This window comes from Physeter macrocephalus, chromosome 18 (genome assembly GCF_002837175.3).
Source record: "Physeter macrocephalus isolate SW-GA chromosome 18, ASM283717v5, whole genome shotgun sequence".
NCBI lineage: Eukaryota > Metazoa > Chordata > Mammalia > Artiodactyla > Physeteridae > Physeter > Physeter macrocephalus.
This window is the reverse complement of record NC_041231.1, coordinates 87,893,272-87,920,563: the sequence shown is the minus strand read 5'-3', so window position 1 is coordinate 87,920,563 and position 27,292 is coordinate 87,893,272. Positions and strand designations below refer to the sequence as shown.

The 27,292-nt window shown below is 40.0% G+C and overlaps 1 protein-coding gene across 1 annotated transcript; it reads left to right on the top strand.

Moving 5' to 3' along the window:
• The first annotated feature begins 610 nt into the window (after window positions 1–610).
• On the top strand, window positions 611–23,109 carry SLC17A4 (solute carrier family 17 member 4). The gene is made up of 11 exons (XM_007128635.2): window positions 611–701; window positions 7,261–7,466; window positions 10,306–10,539; window positions 10,622–10,709; window positions 11,151–11,237; window positions 13,179–13,297; window positions 13,409–13,570; window positions 20,312–20,444; window positions 20,532–20,679; window positions 21,516–21,606; window positions 22,957–23,109. Exons 1-11 carry the CDS (start codon window positions 611–613, stop codon window positions 23,107–23,109), a joined length of 1,512 nt encoding a protein of 503 aa, XP_007128697.2.
• The last annotated feature ends 4,183 nt before the right edge of the window (window positions 23,110–27,292 follow it).

Sequence of the window (27,292 nt, the reverse complement as noted above, 5' to 3'; positions counted from 1 at the left end):
CAGATGAAATTTCAAAGAAGATTGTCAGGTTTTAACATCCAGTTGATACGGATATCAGTTGAGAGACATGGGAACACAGAACTGGAAAGAATATTGCAATCTGTTGAGGCAATCCAGACCAGATTCCTCATTTTATTTTTTATTTATTTATTTATTTATTTTTTTTTTGCGGTACGCGGGCCTCTCACTGTTGTGGCCTCTCCCATTGCGGAGCACAGGCTCCGGACGCACAGGCTCAGCGGCCATGGCTCACGGGACCAGCCGCTCCGCAGCATGTGGGATCTTCCCAGACCGGGGCACGAACCCGCGTCCCCTGCATCGGCAGGCGGGCTCTCAACCACTGCGCCACCAGGGAAGCCCAGATTCCTCATTTTAGAGAAGCAGAGATGTGACATTCCCAAGGCCACACATTTGGATAGTGATAGAATCTGGACAGCAAATCAGGTCTCCTGAACCCTAATCTAGCACTTTTTCCACCAAATATTTCCTCCTAATTCTTAGAAGACCTGGGGCCATGCCATGTATGATATAGGACACCTCTTTCTGTATTTGCTTTTGCATTCTCTTATTTCAGTAGGTAAACACCAGTGTCTGGGAGAAGAGAACCAAAATGTTTACTACGGTAGAAGCTGAAGCCACAGTGGGAGGTATTGTCAACGATGGTACTTTAAACACAGCTCAAGTTCAAACCTTCAAGAAAGGTAAAATCATGTACTGGGGTGTGGATAAAACCAGGATCTATATCACCTTTTGGCGATGCACAGCATCTTCTTGCTACCATCAGTTGTCAAGAATTTTATATAGCTGTAAAGCCTTTTTACTGAGAATTACTTCATTTCTTGCGAGAAACCTTGAAGGTATATAGGACAGGTAGGTATCAAGACATTAGTTAGAGATAAAGAAAAAATTCAGAACAGATGCTAAGTAGAAAATATGGAAACCAATCTTGGCTTTTCTGATTCTAAGTCCAGGGAGCATCCATCCCCATTTGATCTTTCGGCTCATATTAGATCCAGAGCTACCTCAAGGAGAATAGGCTTTTTCTTTACACCATACCACAGAAGTCACGTTTCCTCCTTCCTCTCAGTTATGTTACAACTTAGTGTTTTTCAATAATATGTCAGAAGGGAAACTGTTGAACACCTTATTTTACTCTAAACCCTTGATGACTTAATAACTATTTTCTTCATTAATTCTCTTAAGATATAGGCTTTTCATAAGATAATGCCTTTAAAAAGTAAAACATTAACCAAGATGGAATGCTTTGTAAGACTCAACATTTTAGCCAGTATGTCTCCTGGGAAATGAACATGCCTTAAAGAAAAGAGGATTCTCCTAATCTTATCTATCAAAGAAATCAGGAGACGTGCAATCTAATACCCACCCTACAATAAACTACCATTTGGCATGGAATGAATACTGTTCCATTGCCTCAGCCTCCTCATCCGTAAAATGGAATGGTTTGTATATCTAAGATTCCATCCATTTCTAAATATTTAGGAGCCTATTGCACTATATACCATTGGCCAAATTCTCCTATCCTAACTTAACTCTTTCTCTCTAAAAATCAGTAATACAGAGAACTTACATATAAACATTTTCCATGGCACAATATAGCATATTGGGTAAGAGTATGGATTAAGATGCCAGACTGCCTGTGTTTGCAATCCCGATTTCACAATTTATGAGCTGTGTGACTTTAGGCAAGTTACTTAAGCTTTCTGTGTCTCAGTTTCCTAATTTGTAAAAATGAGACACTAACAATAGTATTTATCTCATAGGATTTCCATGAGGATTAAATTAGTTATAGTATGTGAACCATTTAGAACAATGCCGGGCACGTAGTAAGCACTACATAAACTTAGCTATCATTATCACCTCTCACACAGTTTTCCCTCCTCAGCCCACTTTTCGGCAGTCATTGGAACTCTCCGTCATAATTTGTCTAAAAGTGGGACTCAATGTGGTCTTTCTAGTTTCTTCCACAGTCTTCTAGGGCATCCACCCAACCATGCTGCTTAGTCCCCTGGTGACCACCCCTCGACCCCAGCCTGTTATCACAAATGGCATTATGCTAATAATACTAATCCTTTTTTGGCTAAATCTCATCCTACCTGATAAGGTAGACCCTCAACTATCTCTTAAAGTCCCACCTGGTTATTTTGTTGAGTGTCCAAGTATTTCTCATAAGTGCTTATGAATAAACCCTGCTGGCTGCTTCGTCAGTTGGTGTCCAACATCAATTTTCCTCTCATCTCTCGTTCTAGCCCATACTCACTGGGCATTGCTGGGTCCTCTGTATCACACCCTTAGGACCCTGCTGGGGTTTCTCCCAGTACCGGACCCCCAAAAACCACTGATATCTTTACTGAGCATGACTGTGATTCTAAGACACTCACAGAATCAAATCCAGGTGTTCCATGGCACGTGGGGAAATGCCCCCTCCCTCATTATATGTCACATCTGGCTACATGGCCACAGAAAAGAGTTGCTTATGCTCCTGTACCCCTAGAGACCCTGGGTGAAAAAAGCTGGACCTTCAGCTTCTGCCAGAAGGTCAGTGATTTCTCTCTATCAGGCTCAGTTAAGGGTTCATGGGGCAGGGTAGGGGCAGATATCATCTTGACCTTCTTACCCCTTTTCTCCCAGAAGCCCCTGAGCTTCTGCCTGGGTTCAATGACAGATATCATCTTGACCTTCCTATCCCTTTTCTCCCAGGGGCCCTTGAGCTTCTGCCTGGGTTCAATCAAATAAATGGAAGCCACTTTATAATTCCAGAAACAAAGAGGTTTAATATAGGGGATGGAAATAGTCCACAGTCTTTGGGAGGCTGGAGAAGCAAAAGTCAAGTTAGTCACTTTCAGGAAATCCTGAAGTATAGGTTGGATGGGAAACCACTAGCGAGCCTGTGTAGCATGTAGTAGGCAATGTTCAGGAGGATTCATACAAGGCCCAGGCAAAACCCCCACATCTATCATCACTGGTCCTCAAACTCCTGCCTGTAGCGTCCTCTGTGGCACAGTGGCTTCTCACTGTGTTCAGCCTTCCAAACCCTGCCTGAATGCCTTCATTATTGGAACCCTGTTTGCATGTAGTTTGAGGATTGTAGTTTCCAAGTATTTGTCTGTTACTGTGAAGAACTGAGAAGAGTAGAGATGGCAGTGAGAATTAATAAACAATATTGGGTACCGCTTCCTTGCTCCCTATCAAAAGCCTGCAGGGGGGTAAATACACCCTGGCCTATGTTAGGAATGTCACCTAAAGATGAATCTGCAATAATATTCCTTTCTGAAAGTCACAGAAACCAATAAAACAGCACAACAGTTTGAGAAATGTTAAAACTCGGGAATTTTTCCTACTACACACTACAAACTCTAAGGCTTGTTGATAGATTTAATACAATTTGGATGAATTGAGAGGATGCCAAGAGCAGACAAAACTCTCATCCTTGGAGCATGACCCAATGTTATAGGAAGAAAGGGGAGGATACAGGGAAGCCCCAGCTGATGCTCCCCAGCTTAGAGAGGCAGTGTCTTGAGGTTGGTGGACCACAGGCAAGGTGAGGTCTTCAGTGCTAGGATATGGTGGGTGAAGCTTCTCTGTGCCCACATCCTGATGTTTTCCTCCCGACAGCTCACCAGTCTTTCTAAACATCTGCTGCTTAGCATCTTGGTGCCAGTGCAACAGAGCAGAGGAAAACAGGCATGATTGCAGAAATTAACTTGGAAATTTGGGGGATGTCATTGCAGAATTAAAGTGGAAGAATAGCTAGTTTCCCTTGTATTGGTGAAAGAGTTCCAAGATGCCATCCTCCCGCCGGCTGCCTCTTGCCCACACACATACACCCTATTACCAGCACATGACAACAGGACTCCAACAAGCCAATGTGGCCCACTGCAAGGGTGACAACACATGGGAACAAGGTCACACATGATTGGCTTTTACAGTCCAAGACTGGGGGTGTGGGTAGGAACCACAAGGGACCTATGTAAATACTTCAGCACAAAAAAAAGGAATCAAATACGTTAAATAAAAGAGAGATCATTGCATAATGAGGGCATGCCTATCAGGCACTGTTCTAAGCACTTTGTATGGATTAATTCATTGAATCCTCACAACAGTCCTTCAAGGGAGGTACTACCAGCATCATCTCCACTTTACAGGAGCAAGAACTCAAGCACAGAGGGACTGAGTAACTCATTTAAGTCATCCAGGCACAAACAGGTGCTATCTGATTCAAACCAAAGTGGCCTGATTATTAACCATTATATTATAGTGCTGTGCTTATTTTATCTAGGGAAATTTTTTTTTTTTTTTTTTTTTTTTTGCGGTACGCAGGCCTCTCACTGCTGTAGCCTCTCCCTCTGCGGAACACAGGCTCCGGACGCGCAGGCTCAGCGGCCATGGCTCACGGGCCCAGCAGCTCCGCGGCATGTGGGATCCTCCTGGACCGGGGCACGAACCCTCGTCCCCTGCATCGGCAGGCGGACTCCCAACCACGGCGCCACCAGGGAAGCCCTATCTGGGGAAATTGAAGAATATTTTCATTTCCAATTTCTCCAAGTTCTCAATAATAATAATAATTTAAAAAGCTTACATGTATGAAGTAAATCAATAGGAAAAGATGAAAGAAGATGAGAAAGAAAACTAAAGAGGAAAAAATGTCACTTCAAAATTAAAACAGAATTAGTAGTAGCAAGGAAAGAAATTATCACTACACAAAATCAAACCAGCAACGCAGAGCTGAGGCTTGACTCAGTCATGGAAAAAGCAGAGGGGTAGTAAGGCAGTGGATCAAAAGATAATGGGTGTGAAGAAGGGAAGAAAACAAAGATTGTACAAAAATAAAAGCAACTTAATTAAGCATCAGTTTGCTGAGTTTACAACTTCAGGAAAAGTATGTGTAAAAACAAAGTAGACAACTCAAATGTAGAAAAAATGTAAAATCAAATCATGAAGGGAATTGAAATGGAAAAAATATATAAGAGCTTATTCCTTGGTAAAGAAGATTCCATTCATAGCAATAAAACAAACATTTCACTATTCAGATTGATCAAAGAGATTAAATACAAGCAATCATGCGGAAAAGGGAGACAGAAGCATTTAAAATGTATAAGGTACTAATTATGGGGAAATAGATACAGTACATGATTTTCTATGAAACTGTAAGTTTAAATTCAGAAAAATTGTACATGTCAAAAAAACTGTGTAATAACGTGATAAAGTTATCCAAAAGTTATCCCTTTTAACAAAACAAATGAATTGTGTTCTGGTAGATTCACTAGAAAAATTCTATGAGATTTTTAAGGAGCAGAAAATGCTTATGTTTCCTATGCAGGAGAAATCCAAATAATTTATGTAGATACCCACTTAAGAAGGTGAAATATAGCTCCTCACTCCTTAAGTGTGGACTGTGCATGTGACTTCTTTCAGAGCACAGCATGAAAAGGGTGAAAAAAAAGAGTAACTTCACAGTTAAGAAACCTAGCAAATACTATCTCAAGCCAGGTGATCAAGGTTAATATCAGCAGTGATAGATCACGTTGATAGCACGTATTCTTGATATGATGTGATGAGAATGGCAGTTTACCCCTATGGTCAAACTCTCAAAAACACATTATCTCAGTCTCATCATGAGAAAAACATCAGACAAATCCCGGTCGAAGGATACACTACAAAATATGTGACTGATACTCTTCAGAATTGTCAAAGTCATCAAAAACAAGGAAAGGCTGAGAAACTGTCACAGTCAAAAGGATCCCAAGAAGATGTGATGATTAAACATACTATGGTATCCTGCATGGTATTCTGGAACAGAAAAAAATATATTAGGTGAAAAGTAAGAAGTCTGAATGAAGAATCGGCTTTAGCTAATAATAATACATTAATGTAGGTTCATTAATTGTGACAAATGTGCATACTAATATAAAATGTTAATAATAGGGGAAACTGGGTGTGAGGTATACAGGAACTCAGTAATTCTGTAAGTCTAAAACTGTTCTAAAACAAACATGTATTAAGAAAAAAGAAAATGACTATGTACCTAAAATACTTCAGATCACAGACTGAAATGGAAAGCTTAAAACTTCCTTTCTTTACAAAGCTAGCATGGCAAAAAATCACATACACATACACACTCATTCACAAACTACAAATTAAGCTCAATTAAAAATGCTAATGTAAAATTCTAACTAAAATATTAGCAAAATAAAGCATGTATTTTCATTAAAACAGCCTATTAAGAAGAGACCATTCCAAGAATATAAGGCTAGTCAAATATTATTAATAACTATGATGAACTTACAAAAACTTATTCAAATTTCATCACAGCACCTTGAGGCTCTATTATTAACCCCATTTTATAGGTGAAATACTGAGGCCACAGAGAGTTAAGTCACTTGCCCAAGAACACACAGCTGTAAAGAGAGCAGATCCAGGAGTCTGGTTCTATGATTAAAATACATTTGATCAAACTCATTATATTCCCATAAAAATAAAAAATCAAAATGGGATAGTTTAATGCCATAAAAGTACAAGAGCCACCAACACCAGCAACATACCTAATGGTGTAATGTGACAAGTATTCCCAGTAGGTTCAGTTATGGCAGGAGTGCCCACTCTCTCCATTCCTATATACCATTGTTTAGAAACTGCCAGTGAATAAAATTACCCAGGAGAATAGAGTACGTGTTACAAACGGCAAAAAGAATCACCTATTTTTTCCATTATTTGCACATAACGTGTGTATGTGTTTAGTTTTCTTGTCTAAACCTAAGGGGGAAAAACAAGATGAAAAAGATAGGGAAAAGGACACAGTTATGGAACCAACAAAAAGTACTTTAAAAAACTGTGTGTGATTTAACTGAAGATAATTATAAAATTCCACCTTGGGATAGAGAAAAAGACTTGAACAACTTCTCTTTCTTACTGTCCATATCCAATCAATCACAGCTTTCCAGCTAATTCTTTCTCTAAATTCACTTCTTTCCATTCCTGCTCTCATCAGCTCATCCCAGGACCCTGCCTGGAAAACCCTTTCTTAATGCTTGCTCTGGCCAGTTCTGTACATTCTTTAAGTCTCTGCTTAAGTAATGCTTCTGAGGGAATTATCCACCCCCCGTACTCCCAGACACCTACAAAGTCACATCTGCTCTCTATTTTTGCTTCACAGACAGACTGCAATCTTCTCCCACTTCCAGACTTAGGAAGAGTGGGAGAAAGCACCCTGAATGTAAGACCTTCTGTACCCTCTTTTCTTAGGCTTTTGTTCTGTCCGACATGGGCTGGCCCTTATTGTGCATCTCTGTAATTTTTCGATTTCCACCCAACAAATGAACATGAGCATTGCCTTGCCAGCTATGGTGAACAACACAGCTCCACGCAGCCCACCCAGTGCCTCCACAGAGAGGCCGCTCACTGACTTCCAGGACAAGTGGAATGAAACTCTGAACGAATTTAAGGCAGTGGTAAGTCTAATGAGACTCTGGATCCTTTCTTTGGCTCAAATGTTTGGACGTAAAGAGTTATGTACAGTAAGTCCCCTACATACTAGCGAGTTCTGTTCCGAGAGCTCATTCTTAAGTCCAACAAAGCCTAGGTACCCAACTAACACAATTGGCTCTATGGAACTGTACTGTAATAGGTTTATAATACTTTTTGCACAAATAATACATAACAAACAAAAAATAAAACATTTTTAATCTTACAGTACAATACCTTGAAAAGTACAGTAGTACAGTCCAACAGCTGGCATCCAGGGGCTGGCATCGAGTGCACAGGCAAGAAGAGTTACTGACTGGAGGAGGGGGACGAGGTGGGAGATGGTAGAGCTGAAGGATCATCAGCAACAGGAGATGGAGGGCAAGCTGCAATTTCACTCATGCCTGATGTTGATGGCACAGGTTCTGGCTCCTTGCTGGATTCAATTCTACTCTCTTGAAAAAATGATCCAGGATGTCTGGATAGTAGATCTTTTTTTCTCATCATAGATGACATGGTAGCACCGGATTGCGTTCTGAATGGCTGCTGCAACCTTCGTGTACCGTTCTATGTTTGTGTCCTGTGCCTCAAAAACGAACAGTGCCTCCTCAAACAAAGAAACCCCCTTGCCATTTCCTGCATCTTGAATCCCTTGGGTTCTACAGTTACTTCTTCTTCCTCTTGTCTCTCTTTGTTCTTTCTCTGGGTCTCCAATTCCCCCAGGTCTTCATTAGTAAGCTCCTTGTGTTGCACAGCAAGGATTCAATGAAGTCATCCTCTTGCAGATCTAGCTCCGTTTTCTCGCTGAGGGTCACTAAGTTGCTGAAGACCTCTTTGGACTCTCGTCCACCTTCTCAAATCCACGAAAATTGTGAACAAACTGCAAGCAAAGGTTCTTCCAAACCCCATTCATGGTGACGGCCATAACCTCACTCCAAGCAAAGTCAATGTTTTTTATGGCCTTGTAGATGTTATAGTCCTTCCAAAATTGTTGTAAGGTTGTTCCTGATTCATCACTCATCTTTACTAACTGACGAAAAGTGTGATGTAAATAATATTTCTTGAAAGTTGCTATAACTTCCTGGTTCATAGGTTGGATGGATGCGCGACATAGTATTCAGCGGCAGATGCACTACTTTGACGTTGGGATGAAAGTCGTCCATGAATGAGGTTGGCATGGGGCATTGTCGAGCAGCAAAAGAATGTTGAATGGGACATCCTTCTCCAAGCAATATTTCTCTACCTCTGGGGTAAAGTGGTGGAAAAACCAGTCCTGGAAAATAGCCTGTGTAACCCAGGCATTGGGGTTATTCTTCCACACAACAGGAAGAGAGCCCTTGGCTATGTTTTTAAGGGCTCTCGGGTTCTCTGAATGATAAACTAAGAGAGGCTTCAGCTTCATATAGCCAGAAGCATTGCCACCAAACAACAGAGTTAACCTACCCTTTGCTGCTTTATAGCCTGCATCAATTTTTCCTCCTTGCTGATGTAACTTTGGTCTGGCAACCTCTTCCAGTACAGTCCTGTCTCATCCACATTAAAAACCTCTTCGGGTAAATACACACCTTCATCAATAATTTCTCGAAGCATTTCAGGAAATTCCTGGGCAGTTAATGTATCTGCATTTGCTGCCTTGCCACTTACTTTTACGTTGTGAATGTTGGCTCTAGCCTTGAACCAATGAACCCAGCCATGGCTGGCATTAAAAGATGAGCCCTCTGATTCTTCATCGTGTTTCTTCTTCAAGTATTCATAAAGGCTTTTAGCTTTCTCTTGACTCAGCATTAAGCTGAATGGGACTCGATGCTGATGCTGATCTTGCATCCACACAGTGAGCAGTTTCTGCATCTCCTCCATCATTTTTCTATGGTTCTTCGATATTATTGTTGACATCATCAGCACAGCAGACTTCACATGTTCCACGATCTTGTCCTTGTTCTTTAGAATCGTGCTGATGGTTGAATGATTCATGTCATAAGAACGAGTGATGCCTACCTTCTTTTCGCCTTGTTCCATTCTGTTAATTATTTTCACTTGTGTTTCCATCATCATCTCTTGATGCCTCTTAGCAGTACCAGCTACATCACCACTGCTTTTACACTTGCTTCCAAACATCCTGGGCTTGAAGTAGAGATACTGTACTACTGTACTCTATACGGTAAAGTACACAAAAGCACAACCAACTGTAGAGGATAAACGCACGTGACAATGTACACCAGACACGTGAACTAACTTACGTGACTGGACATGCAAATGCACCTTCGCATCTTTGAAAGTTTGCAACTTGAAGGTACGTATGTAGGGGACTTAGTGTATTGAGCATCTACTATGTTCAAGGAACTATATTACACAAGAACATAACATGTATCGGAGATTTTATCCTGACTTAGTGTCTATAAGTGTGACTGGGGACTAAAATTAGAATGAAGGAAGCAGATTTTTACCATTTAGTGCAGGTAAATTCTTCCCCTACAATGATGAAAATCACCACAAAATAAGTTTCACAGGTTTATGTCTACTTTCTCTTCCTTCCTTCACATTTTTTTATTACCTTGCCTATGATGTTTTCTTCTTTATAGGTTTTCTTTCTTTACAGGCTCTATTTTAATTGGTCAGTTAATTGTGTAGCTGGGGAAACTGTGAAAGGGGAAAGAGTATATTGGGCATATATTTAGGTTTTCTTGATAAAATTGATAGATTGGAGGAACTGGAGAGAAGTAAAAGGAAAGAGAACTGCCAATTATTTTCTTGTATCTCAAGTCCTCATGATAAAAATTGTCAACTCCCTAGCCAAAGATAAACAGTGAGTTTCTCTTTGTCATCTAGGCTGCTATGTATGACTGGAGTCCTGAAATCCAGGGAATCATCCTTAGCTCACTCAACTATGGCTCATTCTTGGCTCCAATCCCCAGTGGCTATCTGGCTGAAATATTTGGAACCAAGTACTTGGCTGGTGCTGGCATGTTTATTACCTCAGTCCTGACCCTCTTCACTCCACTAGCAGCTGATACTGGTGTGACTTTGCTCATTGTCCTACAGATCATCCAAGGCATTGTCCAGGTACCAAGATGTTTTCTAAGTACGAGTAGAATATAGGTTCCTAAATGACCTCAGATAGCCAAGAATCAACTTTTTTTTTCAGGTTATGTTATTAACAAGTCAGTATTCAATCTGGGCCAGATGGGCTCCACCAACGGAAAGGAGTCAGCTCATCACCATTGCTGTATCAGGTAACTGATAACTTAATTGTCACCTTATGTGCACTGTCCAAGAATACTCTGCCATGGCCTATCAACAGAAGCCAAACCTTACATCCTAACTACTCTGTCTCCTTGCTCTAAAGCACTACCCTATACTATCTTTCTTGATCATAACCAAAGGTTTACTGGACACCAAACATTCTTGCAAATGCTTTTAATTTCCTTTTAGTCACAGAACAATCTTCCAACTCAGTTATATATAATTACTTCCATTTCACACATAAGGGAATTTGAGACACAAATAGACTAATAACTTGTCCAAAATCACACAGCTACTGAGTGTAGGAGCAGAATCTGAACCTAGGTAGCCTGGGTTGCAACTTAGCTTTGTGATCAAGTCAATCTGCAGGAAGCACAGAGAGTCCCAAGCCTGACCTTCTCACCCAGAATATCCTCACATCTTCTGCTTAGGGTCAGTGCTGGGCTCCTTCATCATCCTCCTGGTTGGTGGTTACCTCTGCCAGACCATAGGATGGCCTTACGTCTTCTATATCTTTGGTGAGTTTGTGCTTTTCAAATCTCAGAATCTTGTTTTATGACAGAGATTGCTGGGCATGATTTCCATGATGCAAGTCATTTACGGTTAACCAAATCCTAGTAGATATAAATATATAACTAAAGTTGATAATGTTCAGAGCTAATCATGTTGTGAATCTTGAAAATGATATTTAAGTTTCAATATCCTGAGTGTATAGCTAGAATAACCTGATGACTTTAACGGCATTGTAACATTCCGTCCTGCTTCTAAATTGAACCCACAAAGGATCTCAGAGGGATTCCTTTCATAAGATGCTGAAAATGTAATCTTGGTAGGATTATATTTTTAGTTATGCTATTTATTTAATACATTCTTTTAAATTCTCCTATTATTACTACAACCAGAAAATTGTGGGAACGTGACCTAATCATAGGTAAAATACTGATTGGAGTAGAGAATCAACCAGTAAAGGCTGCAGGACAGAGCAGATCATGTGAGGTTTAGGATTGGACATAATAGACAGAGAGATGCTGTGGAAGTTTCCAAAGATCAGAGTGTTTCAGAGACAATATTCTACTGCTTCGCAATTTTGCCTTTACCCAGCCCTGGGTGGGATCTTCCCAGATGCTTTCAGCTAATGTTTGTGTTTGTTTGATTTTTGAAACATTCTCTGGAATCCCATCTGCAAACCGCCTGATTCCAGTGGGACCAGTAAATCCCACTGGTGTTTTCATTAGAGGATAATACTATTAAGATCCAGGATTCTTATAGCATCAGACCAATACACCTACCAGAAAAAAAAATGTGTATGAAGATTGATTACTATAGCATATCACCCTTCAAAGGATCTGTCATGGAAACTTCAAAAGGGCAGGTTAAAAAATTTTCAAGGAATGAGAGAGGCTTACTGTGCTCCTGGTTTTGAGAAAATGTAAGCAATGTGTATAAAATAAGAACTCACTAAATATTTGTTCAATCAGTGTTAATATCCTCCATCCTCAACGTGCAACAGTGCTAATTTTCATACCTCTCACTCCCCACTTGCTTTTAAGCTCCTTGATGACAAAATTATGTCTTTGTATTCTTATATTCTCAAAATCTAGCAAAATGCCTGGTGTATGGTGGCTGTTCTATATTCGTGAAAGACCGTATAAACAACAAGCTAACAAGTGAAGAGAACTCAAGACTTTAAGATTCTAAAAAGGGAATTTTAAGATGAATCATATTTCCACTCAATACTAATAATGTTGAGTTGTCCAACACTGTAATAATGTGTATATCAGAGAAATTTCTTTGCTGAGGATGAATTTCATTCCATATCCAGAAATTATCTGGGCAATCAGCTGCACATATGTACTGCTGCTAACTCTTAAATGTTAGAGATAGATAAGAAAAGTTTTAATGAAGACATAAACTTTGCAGAAGCATGACTAGCAGGAGGGATGCTGACTGGTACTTCAACAGTGAGGGCATTTTCGAGCACTGGGGCAAACACACTAATAACTTTTAACAACAACGTACAGCCTTATTATTGGTGCATTTCAAAACCTCCCCAAACTCAGTGATTTTAAACAACAAATGTTTAGTCTCTTAGTTTTGTGGGACAGCTAGGCAGCTCTGCTCTCTGTGTCTCTCATCTGTCTTGGACAATGGGTGAGCTGGAGCATGTTGTTCCTATACCAATTGATAAGACTCAAGAGGACAAGTGAAAAAATGCAGTGCTTCTTAAAGCCTAGGCTCTGAACTGCCCCATGTCATTGGTAAAAGCAAGTTACACGGCCAAGACCAAAGTCAAGTGGTGAGGAAATACCCTCCACCTATGATAGGACTATGCAAGGGATAGATGCAGGAAGGAGTGGAGTATGGGGGCCATTCTGTTAACCACAGGAATCATCTCAGGGCAGAATCACACTGATAGAACTCCAATCCTGTGCTAAGCAGATCCTCGTTTTTTTTTTTAGGTGGTATTGGCTGCATCTGTTCTTTTCTCTGGTTTGCTCTCATTTATGATGACCCCGTGAATCATCCGTTTATCAGCACTAGTGAGAAGGAATACATCATCTGTTCACTGGCTCAAGAGGTGTACAGGGGAATTCTTCTGCCATTTCCCTATGTCTCAGTGGTGAAGAGTTCAGTAGAGCAAAGTTCTGGTCTTTAGATGGAGGGGATATTTATATGTACTTTCTTCCAGGATTCTCCACCAGGCTGGTCTCTTCCCATTAAGGCTATGATCAAATCCCTACCGCTTTGGAGCATTCTCGTCTTTTATTTCAGTGACTACTGGCATTATTTTGTCATCAGGTCATACCTACCAACATACATCAGCTCTGTACTTCAAGCTAACATCAGAGATGTAAGTACGGAGAAAACTCATTCTGCTCTTCTGTTGCTTCATATATAATCCTTTCTTTCTCCTATGGTCATGGGCTTAGTCCAAGGATCTTTATGTAGGAAACACAACCTGATTCACTTGAATTCTGATTCAACTCAATGTGTCCTACTGCTTATTGGGGGCAGAGTGGTATGGCTCTAGGTCAACTTGTCATTCATAGAATATCACATTTTTTCAGGAACTTATGCAGAAATTTTATGTTCAGTCCAATCAACATTTGCAAACAAGACATCTGCTGGCAGCATAAATAATAAAGTATTGATGAAACAAAGTCTGCCTTCGAGAAAGTTGTGACAGAGAAGCATAAACAACATATGCTGAAAATAAGACATTAATAGGACATAAAGTCCTAAATAGGACTTATACCAAAAACTTGTGGACAATGTCTTTTTAGAAAAACATTTTTTTCAAGTATAACATATATAAAGAAAAGTGCACATATGTGTACATCTCTCTGACTTTTCAAAAAATGAACAGATGCTCTGATTGGCTGAGAGGAGCCTGTCAATTCCTGCCAGATGAATGTCTCAAAATTGGTGAAGAGTATATCCTCTCCTAGCTTATTAGTGACAGTTCACTAGGTCATTGAATTAGTGTTTTATTCTTGTCCTTTGTATTCAAAAAGCAGTTCTCTCATGTTGACTGGGCTCATCTGGTGAAAACACGCTGAGTGGTCAACAGAGAACTGACCTTCTTAGCAGAGGTCAGAGTCTAGGGAGCATGCATGCAAGCAGGCTGGAAGTACTGATATCAGAAAGCCCAAGGATAGAGTAGCTATGGGTCTTCCCAAAGGAGTGGGGTGGGCAGCAGCGGGCAATCAAAGCAGAATCCCAGGCCAGGGAATCAGGGACAGGAGGGCCAGACAAGCAGGATGCCAGTGCTGAGATCTAGACATCCTGAGGCTGGCTGTTGGAAGTGATTGGTCCCTGGCGTGAAGCGGGGTAGGCTCTTTATCCTCAAAGGCCAAGGCTGAGGAAGAGGAGGATGAGGGAATGATTAGGACAAGTTTAGAAAAGACAGTAGAGTTTCCCCAGCTTGAGAAGCCAAGAGAGCTGGACTCCCATTGCTCTCAGGGTATTTTTCTCAGTAACTCACATTACCTTGATGGCCTTGGTTTACTCATCTGTAAAATAAACATCTCAGACCAGTTGACAGTAAGATTCTTTTCACTGTTTGGGTTACATACAACAAAGAATGGCCTCCTTTCCTTGCATTTTCTTTAATGGCAATTTAATTTAGGAGTTGAATTGATAAAAACAGGGATCAACATTTTAAAAAATATATAAAAAGGTAAAAGAGTGAAAAATCTTACTTTCATTCCTGTCCCCAATCTCCTCTGTTTTCTCAGCCTTTATTATTTTATGTTCCAATTTTGATGGAAGTTTTTATCATGAATGGATATTAAGTTTTGTCACATGCTTTTTTCTGCATCTATTGAGATGATTATGTGATTTTCATCCTTCCTTTTGTTAATATGATGTCTCACATTGATTGATTTGTGAACATTGAACCATCCTTGCCTTCCTGGAATAAATCACTTTATCATGGGTGTATGATCCTTTTTATATATTGTTGAATTTGGTTTGCTAATATTTTGTTGAAGATATTTGTTTCTATATTCGTCAGAGATATTCGCCTATAATTTTCTTTTTTGTAGTGTCTTTGTCTGATTTTGGTATAGGGTACTGGTCTCATAGAATGAATTTGGGAGTATTCCCCCCTCTCCCATTTTTTGGAATAGTTTGAGAAAGATAGGTATGAGCTCTTCTTTAATGTTTGGTAGAACTCCCCTGTGAAGCCATTTGGTCCTGGACTTTTGTTACTGGGAGTTATTTTTAAAATTATGAATTCAATTTCACTACCAGTGATTGGTCTGTTCAGATTGTCTATTTTTGGTTCAGTCATGTATGTTTCTAGAAATTATCTATTTCTTCTAGGTTGTCCAAATTGTTGGGATATAACTGTTCATAGTATTCTCTTATGATTTTTTTTGTATCTCTGTGGTATTGGGTGGTATTTTTCCTCTTTTATTTCTTATTTTGTTTATTTGAGTCCTCTCTCTTTTCTTCTTGATGATCTTGGCTAAAGGTTTATCAAGTTTGTTTACTGTTTCAGAAAACCAAGTCTTGGTTTCACTGATCTTTTCTATAGCTATTTATTTATTTTTGGTCTATGTTTTATTTATTTCCTCTCTGATTTTTATTATTTCCTTCCTTCTGCTGACTTTGGGCTTTTTTTGTTCTCTTTCAAATACTAGATTTTGAGATTTTTCTTGTTTCTTGAGGAAGGTCTACACTGCCATAAACTAACTGCTTTTGCTATATCCCATAGATTTTGGAGTACTGTGTTTCCATTTTCATTTGTCTCAAGGTATTTCTTATGTCCTCTTTGATGTCTTCATTGACTCTTTTTTTTTTTTTTAAGTAGCATGTTCTTTAGTTTCCACATGTTTGTGTTTTTCCCATTTTTCTTCCTGTAATTGATTTCTAGTTTCATACCATTGTGGTTGGAACAAATGCCAGATATAATTGCTATCCTCTTAAGTTTGTTGAAACTTCTTTTGTAACCTGGCATGTGATCCATTCTGGAGAACATTCCATGTGCACTTGAAAAGAATGTGTATTCTGCTGGTTTTGGATGGAATGTCCTATAAGTCCAACTGGTCTGTTGTGTCATTTAAGACCACTGTTTCCTTATTGATTTTCTGTCTATCTGTCCATTGATGTAAGTGAGGTATTAAAGTCTCCTACTATTATTGTATCATTGTCAATTTCTCCCTTTATGTCTGTTAATATTTGCTTTATATATTTAGGTGCTCCTATATTAGGTCCATATATGTTAGAAAGTGTTATATCTTCTTGTATTGATTCCTTTATCATTATATAATGCCTTTCTTTGTCTTTTGTTATAAACTTTGTTTTAAAGTCTATTTTGTCTGATATGAGTATTGCTACCCCCATTTTTTGTCATTTCCATTTGCATGAAATATCTTTTTCCATCCCTCACTTTCAATCTTTATGTGTTTTTAGGTCTGAAGTGAGTCTTTGTGGGCAGCATACAGATGGGTCTTGTTTTTTAATCCAATTAGCCACCTTATGTCTTTTGATTAGAGCATTTAGTCCATTGACATTTTAAGTGATTATTGGTAAGTATGTACTTATTGCCATTTTGTTTCTTGTTTTCTGATTGTTTTTATAGTTCTTTTCTGTTCCTTTATTTTTCTTATAGTTTATTCCCTTGTGGTTTGATGATTTTTAAAGTGGTATCCTTGTGTTCCTTTCTCTTGTTTTTTTGTATCTATTGTAGGTTTCTAATTTGTGGTGACTATGAGGTTCATGTATATTTACCTATATCTACTTGTTTTAAACTGGTAGTCATTTAAGTTCAAACACATTCTAAAAGATCTACATTTTTTACTCCCCTCCTCCATGTTTTGTGTTTTGATGTCATATTTTACATCTTTATGTTTATCCCTTCACTGTTAATTGTATTTATAGTAGATTTTACAATTTTTTGTCTTTTAATCTTCATGCTAGCCTATTTAAGTGGTTGAGCCACAGTCTTTACTGTCTATTTTCTTTTACTAGTGGGATTTTTGCTTTCCTGTAGATTCTTACTTCTTGTTGTAGCCTTTTCTTTTCCACTTAGAGATGACCCTTTAACATTACTTTTTGGGTAGTTTTGGTATTGATTAACTCTTTTAGTTTTTGCTTCTCTGAGAAGTTCTTTATCTCTCCTTCAATTCTAAATGATCATCTTGCTGGGTAGAGTATCCTAGTTGCAGGTTTTTCCTTTTTGGCACTTTAAATATATCATGCCACTACCTCTGGCCTGCAAAGTTTCTGCAGAAAAATCAGCTGATAGTCTTATGGGGGTTCCCTTGTATATGACTGTTTTTCTCTTGCTGCCTTTAGAATTCTCTTTTTATCTTTAATTTTTCCATTTTAATTATGATATGTCTTGGTGTAGGTCTGTTTAGGTTCATCTTGTTTGCTTCCCAACATTTCATGATTTTGATGTCCTGTTTTACATCTTCATGTTTATCCTTTTGCTGTTCCTTGTGTTTATTATCGCTTTCACAAATAAATTTGTTTCTTTTTGATCTGTATACTCACTTAAGTGATTTACTTTCCAATTGTGATATCCTCTTTCCTGTATCTTCTTGCTTCTTTTCTATTTAGAGAAGAACTTTCAATATTTATTTTAGGATAGGTTTAGTATTCTTTTAGTTTTTACTTGTCTAAGAAATTCTTTCTCCTTCTATTCTAAATGATAATCTTTCTGGGTAGAGTATTCTAGGTTGCAGATTTTTCCTTTCAAGATTTGAATATATTTTGCCACTACCTTCTGACCAGTAGTGTTTCTGTAGAGAAATCAGGTGATGGCCTTATGGGGGTTCCCTTGTAATTAACTCTTTGTTTTTCTCTTGCTGCCTTTAGAATCCTCTCTTTAACTTTTGCCATTTTTATTATATGTCTTGGTGTAGGTCTGTTTAGGTTCATCTTGTTTGGGACCCTCTGTGCTTCCTGTATCTGGATATCTGTTTCTTTCTGCAGGTTTGGGAAGTTTTCAGCCATAATTTTATCAAATACATTTTTGACCTGTCTCTCTCTTTCTCTCTCTCTCTTCTCCTTCTGGGACTCCTATAGTGCAAATCATGGTTTGCTTAATGTTATCCTAGAGATCTCTTAAACTCTTCTGTTTCTCTTTTAGCAGCTCTGATCGGGCGATTTCCATTATTCTATCTTCCAGATCACATATGCATTCTTTTGTATCACCTAGTCAGCTGTTAATTCCTTTTACTGTGTTTTTCATTTCAGTTATTGTATTCTTTGGTTCTGGCTGGCTCATTTTTATGTTTTCTATTTCCTTATTAAAATTATCACTGTGTTCATCTACTCTTTAATTTAGTTAGCATTCTTATTACTAATACTTTGAACTCTTATCTTGTACCTTATTTCTGTTTCATTACTTGTTTTTTCAGGGGTTTTCTCTTGTTCTTTCCTTTGAATTAAATTTCTCTATCTTTTCATTTTGCTTAACTTTCTCTGTCTCTATGAAATTAGGTGAAACATTTAGCTATCCTGGACTTGAAGGGGTGTCCTTGTGTGGAAGCATCCCTGTGCAGTCTGTATGTGCCCAGTGTCTTTGGTGGCACAGCTATATTTGACGTTGAGCATAAGTCACTCGTCCCCCATGGTGTGCTGGCAGCTATCACCAGGGTAGGAGGTAGGGCTGGAGGTAGAAGGGCTGGAGCAAGAGCCAGTTGTGAGCCAGGGCTTCTCCTCGGTTTGGTGGCCAACACCACACTATCAGGGTGGGGGTGGGTTCCACGTTGCTGGGTCAGAAGACCTGAGGGTTGGTCTGATCTGGCTCCATTCCCTCTAAGTGTGTGTTCTCCCCCCTCCCAGCACAGGCACACTCACCCAGAGGGGAACAGTGCTGGAGAAAGAGGAGCTGGAGTGGGTGCTTGGTATGGGTTGGAGTGCAGACTGTGGTAGTGCCGGCACTAGTCGGAGTCCTGGACAGCTCCTGATCTTCTGCCTTCATAGGCACCAGCAATGTCCAGATGCTGTGCTAAGTCTGAGCTGCCTCTTTCCCTCACAACTGCATACTCCTTTCAGTCATGGCATCCCTCTCTCCAGTGTGGAGCTGCACTGGGAGCAAGAGGGGCTGGAGCAGGTGCTCTGCTCAGGCTGGGGTGTGTGTTAGGCAGTGGTTCGAAACCAGCCAGAGTCCCTATCAGTTTCAATCTGCTTCCTCTGCCTTTTTTGGGGGAGTAAGCCAGTGTGTGCATGCTCTTCATGAGTGGAGTCTTGGTTTTTTATAGTCCTGCTGTCAATCCCACAGTTTTTCGAATCAGCTAAGGGGACTTGTCCTCCTGGTGCCAGACCCTAGGGTGTAGTACTCAGTGATTCTCACCACTCACTCCCCAGGGAGGATCTCTGAGCCTATGTAATTCCCCCTCCTCTTCTGTGTACCCTCCCAGTGGTGTAAGTCCCGATCTGATCACTTCTCTCCCTTCCTACCCAATTACATGCGAAACTTTCTTACAGACTTCGTTGTATAAGAGTCTTTCTGCCAGTCTCCAGTTTGTTTTCAGTGAGAATTGCTTCACATGTAGATGTATTTTTGATGTTTCATGGGGGGAGGTGAGGTCCACGTCCTCTTACTCCACTATCTTCATCTATCTCTTCTACAAACTTTTATATTTATTGTCAAATTGCCCTCCATTGGGCATTGATAATATTTGGAAGTGCCTGATTCCCCCTGGCATCACCATAGATCATGTCAAAAAACTGTTGCACTTTTGCCAGTTTGATAAAATGGTATCTCACAGTAGTTTTACTATTATGAGGGTGGATACCTTTTAATATGCTTAGAAATCACTTATTTTTCTTTTTCTGTAAATGGTCCATTCATATCCTTTGACTATTTTTCTACTGGCTTTTGTTCTTTTTAATATCTATTTCTACATGATCCTTATATATGAAGACAGCATTGGTCCATTTTTTTTTCAAATTGAACTGTATGCATATTTTTCCTCAGGCACTACAATTATATTGGCTCTTCCAGAAATTCATATTAAATGTGATGTGTATATAAAAGAAAAGCTATAGATGTAGACAATCCACCCAGGGATCAATCTGTGTCATGGTGGGTGTAGTGAGGCATGCACCTCACCTCATCTCTGGTTCTCAGAGTGGGATGCTGTCAGCCCTGCCATTTGTTTCTGCCTGTATCTGCATTGTCCCTGGAGGTCTACTGGCAGATTTTCTTCTCTCCAGAAAAATCCTCAGACTCAATACCATCAGGAAACTCTTCACTGCCATAGGTAAGAACCAAGGTAGACATGGAGGGGGTGGATGTGGGATGTTCAGGGCAGCTTCCTATTCACTCTGTGTTTGTTCTCCTGCCCCAGGGGTTCTCCTCCCATCTGCGTTCTTTGTGTCCCTTTTCTGGGTCAGATCCAGCTTCAGCGCCACCGTGGCCTTCTTGATACTGTCTTTTGCCACCAAAAGCCTCAGCCAATCAGGAGCCCTTGTCAACTTCATGGATATTGCTCCTCGGTAGGGACCTGTGATCATCCCTAAACCTGCTCTGACACATGGGTAAAATGTGACACATGCAATGGGTCACAGGAAATTTCAGCACCAGTCGTACATCCAAATAATTCCTGGAAGGGACCCAAAGCTAGCCAACCTCTGTGAACTTAGTTTTTCCAGATGAGAACAGGAGAAGTCAGTGGCCACACTCACAGTTCAACTGTGGGAGACTCACACCAATTTCTTTCTGTTGGGGAATGCAGCAGTTACACAGGGCTGGATCACTGAAAGGACTCGTAAACTTCAGAGGACATGCTCATATAAGGCTTTAATAAACGTAGAGGATACAGGATAGCAGGAGAAACATTCACCTCTGATATAGGTAAATATCAGATGACTGAGACTTCCAAATATAGCTCCCAGGGACCATCCATGGACTGTTCATAGTCAATAGGACACACTTCATCTTCAGGTAATGAACCACCAAATTACATGTGAGATACCTTGGTCTCAGGGAAGCCAATGTCTCATCCAATGGGAGGTCTTTTATACCTAAAAGCAAGGCTGAGAGATCAGGCTCCATAGCAGAAGACAAGAGACATATAAACCAGCTGCCAACCATCAATCTGTACATTTTGTATAATGAATGTTGACAAGTTAGTGCAGGTTACCCCTTGGAAATCCCAGATCCTAGCACTGGATTATACTCATCACTAGTCAGTACATTTCATTCAGGTTTGACTAAGGGTCAGCACAACTCCAGCAATCCCCAGAGATAATCATGGAGTTGCAACAGATCAGCTGAGATTAACCCTTTGCTTACAGAGGAATATTGTTTTCTCACACCTTCTCTCTCACAGGTACAGTGCCTTACTCAGGGGACTATCACAAATCTTTTCTTACATAGCGGGAGCCATCTCTCCCACAGTTGCCGGATTTTTCATCAGTCAGGTAAGGTCAAATGTTCTGATGATTATGATATTCACAAGAGTCTCCTCAAACGATCATCCAGCCTCTCATTCTGACCCTAGGCTCAGCTCATTCAGAATAATTACCACATGTTCAGGGTATGGAGTGAAGGAGAATGCTCCATTGTATAAGTTTATGCTATATGAGTTCTTAGAATGAGTTTCTCATGCTAATCATCACATTTTCTAGCAATAATCATGACCTTTCTTGTGAAGTATAGAATGGTCAACCATTCTGATTGGCTGAGGCTGAGGGGTTTCCTGGGATGTGGGACTTTCAACACTAAAACCTTGAAAGTTCCAGGCAATCTGGAAAGAGTTGGTCACCATATGTAGGAATCCCCAAAATATTGATAGAACAAATGAACGAGATGCTGAGTGGATGAGTGAATGACAGAGCAAAGGAGCAACCTGTACATTATATGTATGCTCATCAGTGGTTAGTATAGAAATTCCTCTGCCCAGTATTGCTTACATAGTGTTCTTACATTCATACAGCCTTTCCATCCTGGGAGATGCATTTAAAGTTGTCAGAATAAACAAATTCATCTGATGATAATTTCATAAGAATCGGACTGATACAGACTTTATATGAAGAAACATACATATGACATTCACACGACTATCATTCTTTAAGTTTCCTGTGGTTTCCATCAGTAAGCCAGGAAAATGAATGGAGAATAACAAAGAAAGGGTATTCTTTTTGACACCAAGTCCTTTTTTTTTGAAGCTTCAGTTCTCTTCCAGCCACTGACTAACACACTGTTTAAAACAGAAATTATCAAACTGCTCTTGTTTCCCTTATTACTCACTCACTCACTCATTTATCTCTTCATTCATTCAACATATATGCAATGAACATTAGCATGTGCCATGCACTGTTTAAGTGAATAAAACAAAACAGAAGTCCCTGCCCTTGTGAAGTCGGTAGGAAAGAAACCGATAGAAAACTAACAAACTAAACGAAAACATGGTATAGTGATTGGTGGTAAGCGCTAAGAAAAGAGTAGGGCAGGAGAGGAAAATAGGGCACATAAGAGGGGGTGGGATTTCAGTTTTAAGTAGGGTGGCCGAGGAAGTCTCATTGAAAAAGTAACATTTATGGGAAGCAAGTACATGGGCGAGACAAATGACTACTTGAGGGGAGGAATATTCCAGCAGAGGGAAAGGCCAGGACACCGGAAATGTACCTGCATATTCTAAGAACAACCAGGAACATATAATGCGGGGCAGAGTTGGGGATGAGGGCAGTAGAACATGGTGCCAATGCCTTTCTGAGCTAGGAGGGACAAGAACTAGGAGACTGTTAATAACTTGTAGTTTCTGCCTCCAGGACTCAGAGTTCGGTTGGAGGAATGTCTTCTTGCTTTCAGCTGCTGTGAACATAGCAGGCCTGTTTTTCTACCTCATCTTCGGCCAAGCAGAGGTGCAGGACTGGGCTAAAGGTAGATGTGCACCCGCTTCTGAGCAAACCGTGACGAATTAGATGCTGGTGCTTAGTTGTTCACTGTTTGCCCTCATGGACATTCCCTCGACTTACAGTTCTACCCCAAAATGGGCTGTCCTTAAAGTACAGAAATCTCAGATTTTCCACTGGCCCATACACCTAGGACATGGAGGAGAGTTGCAAATTATGGAAAGGCTCTTTCATAAAGTCTTAGAATAAAATTTTATCTTCTTGTGCTTGTTTTCAGTTTATTTAACAACCATTTATAAGGCAACTAATGCAGAGCAGAAGACAAATAAACCCAAATTTAAAATTCAGATGTGTTACTTGTTACACAATACATGGACAAAAGAGATGCCCACAGGGTGTGCATGGTGGCAGGGGGTGGGGGCCTGGACTGGCCTCCTAGGAATCTCCATGCCATCTTCTTCCTTGGGCTGGTGACTGCCCCTCAGTCCCAGCTTGTGTGCTGGTCCCTCTCCCCCTCAATAAAGAGTTCAGTCCCAGGCTCTCCTAGTGCTCTGTTTTACACTAAGTTTTGTAGAGAAAGAAAAAAGCACACATAAATGTCACTGAGTCCTGATACCCAGTGCATATAAGAAAGCTTTACAACAGTTCGAAGGAAAAGTCTGGCTTAGTATATTTTTTCAAGTTGTTTTCTCTGTCCCAATTCGTTTATCCTAGGCATTTGTTACACTTTTCATCTCTTGACATAAAAATGGTGCAATTTAATCCTCCTTACTTCTTCTTACTCTCAAAAGTCTCTGAGTAAAAGGTCTGAACAATTCCAATATCTCGCTAGGTCCAAGCACGTGGTATGAAACCATCCACCATTTGCTCTATACCTATGCTGTATCCTGAAAATAAAAACAATGCACACTCCTGGGGTTTGGGACTCAGGTAGTTTGATATTGTTGTTCTCCCTAATTGGAATACATTTTATCCACAGCATTCACAAGGCACACTTTTTGTACTTGACCAAATTCCCATTCTTTTTAAATATTTGTTACTAAGAAAATGAAAATGAAACTTCTTTTTGTGATCCTCCACCAACCACACACTCTGGTTCTGCTCAGAAGCATTCTCAGTCCTTTCAAAGAAAAAGCTACCAAAACCTGTGGCAATTGGGACAGTGCTATCTGGAAAACTGGACTGAAACCCAGCTTCACCTGGTTAGCAGGTGTCCAGATCAACTCATCTAACGTAATGTTCTCCAAAACCCAAAAAGGGGAAGTGGCCAAGGTGCTTAATTTGGGTATCAGTACAGGAGCCGATCTGGGGCAATAATGAGGAAGGCACACTAAAACATGCCATTCATACAAACAGACGTTTTCTGGTTTCCCTGTAGAAACAGTTACTTACGTTGCCTAATAACTACCAGTAAGTACCCCCACATGTGTTTCTACGTGTTAGCTGAATATAAACATTCCTTTAACGTAAGCAACCATGATGCGTTTTATCCACAGGAGGGAAAATGCTATGCAACACAGGTATTTCACCCAAGACTGAGAAAAAAGTTGACATCTCTCACCAAAATGTCACTGCTTTAAGTGCACATAGTCCATGGGAAGAAATAAAGATTTCTCTGTTTCCTCTTTTCTAGGATGGCCTGTATTTGGCCAAATTTGCAGTGACTAATTCTGTAACAGGGTGTAAGATGATGTTACATTGAAGACTTGCTGTAGGTGGCCATATATAACAGACATGAAATTCCAACATGAGGTGTTAAGGTACCTCACAGATATTGCTCAGGATGTGATTTTTAAAAAGTCATATGGTTCTAAAACAATTTAGGATTACATAAAAGTAAAAGCCTCAGGAGAGTGGAGTTAGAGAAAGGCTTTGAAAAAAATTTTAAATGTGTGTTTTTCCTATAAGATCAAGAACAAGACAAGGATGTCCACTCTTGCCATTTCTATTCAACATCCTAGTAGAGGTTCTAGGCAGTACATCTAGGCAAGAAAAAGAAATAAAAGGCACGTAGGCTGGAAGAGAAGAAATAAAACTATATTCACAGATGGCATAATCTTCTATATAGAAATTGTAAAGAACCACTAAAAAACTATTTGAACTAATAAATGAGTTCAGCAAGGTTTCAGGATAAAAGATTGATATACATAAATCAGTCATATTTCTATACACTTGCAATGGACAATCCAAAAATTAATTTCATTTAAAGTAGCATAAAAAAGAATAAATTTAGGAATAAAATTAACAATAGAAATGTAAGACTTATACTCTGAAAAGTATAAAACATTGTTGAAAGAAATGAGAGAGGATTTAAATGAATGAAAAGAATCGATGTTCATGGAGTGGAAGACTTCAATACTGTTAAAACGGCAAAACTCCTGAAATTGAGCCGTAGGTTTAATGCAATTTCTATCAGAATCCCAGCAATATCTCTGTGGAAATTGACAAGCTGATTCCAAAATTAATACAGAATTGCAAGGGACCCAGAATTGCCAAGACATTCTTGAAAAAGAAGAGCCAAGTTGGAGGACTCACACTTCAAAGCTCTCTACAAAGCAACAGTAATCAAGACAGAGTTGTACTAGCATAAGGATAAATATATAGACCAGTGGAATTGAATTAAGAGTCCAGAAATAAACCGAAGTGTCTATGGTCAACTGATTTTTGACAAACATGCCAAGACCATTCAATGCGGAAAGAATAGTGTTTTTAACAAATTGTCCTGGGATAACTGGATAACTACATTCTAAAGAATGAATCTGGACCTTTAGTTCACACCATTTACAAAAATTAAAATAGATAAAAATAGATCAAAGATCTAAATGTAAGAGCTAAAACAATAAAATTCTTTGAAGAGAACATAGGGGTAAATTCTTCACAACCTCAGACTTGGCAATGGTTTCTTAGATATAACACCAAAAGCATAAGCAACAAAAGAAAAAATTGATAAAGCAGACTTCATAAATATTAAAAACTTTTGTGTGGCAAAGAACACTATCAAGAAAGTGAAAAGACAACCTCCGAATGGGAGAAACTGTGTGCAAGTCACATATCTGATAAGGGTCTTATATATAGAATATATAAACTCAACAACAAAAAGACAAACAACCCAATTAAAAAATGGGCAAAACTTGAATAAACATTTTTTTGAAGAAGATATAAAAACGACCAATATGCAATGAAAAGATGCTCACCATCATTAATCATTAGGGAGGCGGTGTTTTTGTTCCCTTTCTAGAAACCAGCTGTAACTTTGAGCCACTTCTGAACCAGCAGTGCCCAGGCCCCAGGCCTTGTTATGAAGGCTGCAGCAAAGGTCAGGGCTTGGTCTGCATGACTTTCCTTCCCATGCTCATCCAAGTGGTGCTCTGCCTCTGAGTTTGGGTAAGAGAGGCATCAGGACAACTCACATCAGGTCACCTAGCAGAGATCAGCCATTCCTGGGCTCAGTGAGGAGGTATGCTGTGTGTCTGACAGGGTCTTGGTGCTCCGGCTGGGTATCAGGTCTGAGCCTCTGAAGTGGGAGAGCCGCGTTCAGAACACTGGACCACCGCCATTCCTGGGCTCAGTGAGGAGGTATGCTGTGTGTCTGACAGGGTCTTGGTGCTCCGGCTGGGTATCAGGTCTGAGCCTCTGAAGTGGGAGAGCCGAGTTCAGAACACTGGACCACCAGAGACCTCCTGACCCCATGTAATATCAATCAGCGAGAGCTCTCCCAGAGATCTCCATCTCAATGCTAAGACCCAGCTCCACTCAACGACCAGCAACTTCCAGTGCTGGACACCCCATGCCAAACAACTAGCAAGACAGGAATAAAACCCAACCCATTAGCAGAGAGGCTGCCTAAAATCATAATAAGTTCACAGACACCCCAAAACACACAACCGGTTGTGGTCCTGCCCACCAGAAAGACAAGATACAGCCTCATCCACCAGAACACAGGCACCAGTCTGCTCCACCAGGAAACCTACACAACCCACTGAACCAACCTTACCCACTGGGGGCAGACACCAAAAACAATGGAAAGTACGAACCTGCAGCCTATGAAAAGGAGACCCCAAAGACAATAAGTTAAACAAAATGAGAAGACAGAGAAATGCACAGCAAAATATGAATGAAGGAGCAAAGTAAAAACCCACCAGACCAAGACCTCTGGGACAACATTAAACACACAAACATTCGAATTATAGGGGTCCCGGAAGAAGAAGAGAAAAGGGACTCTGCTAAAGGAACTTCTCTAGGCAGGAAACAC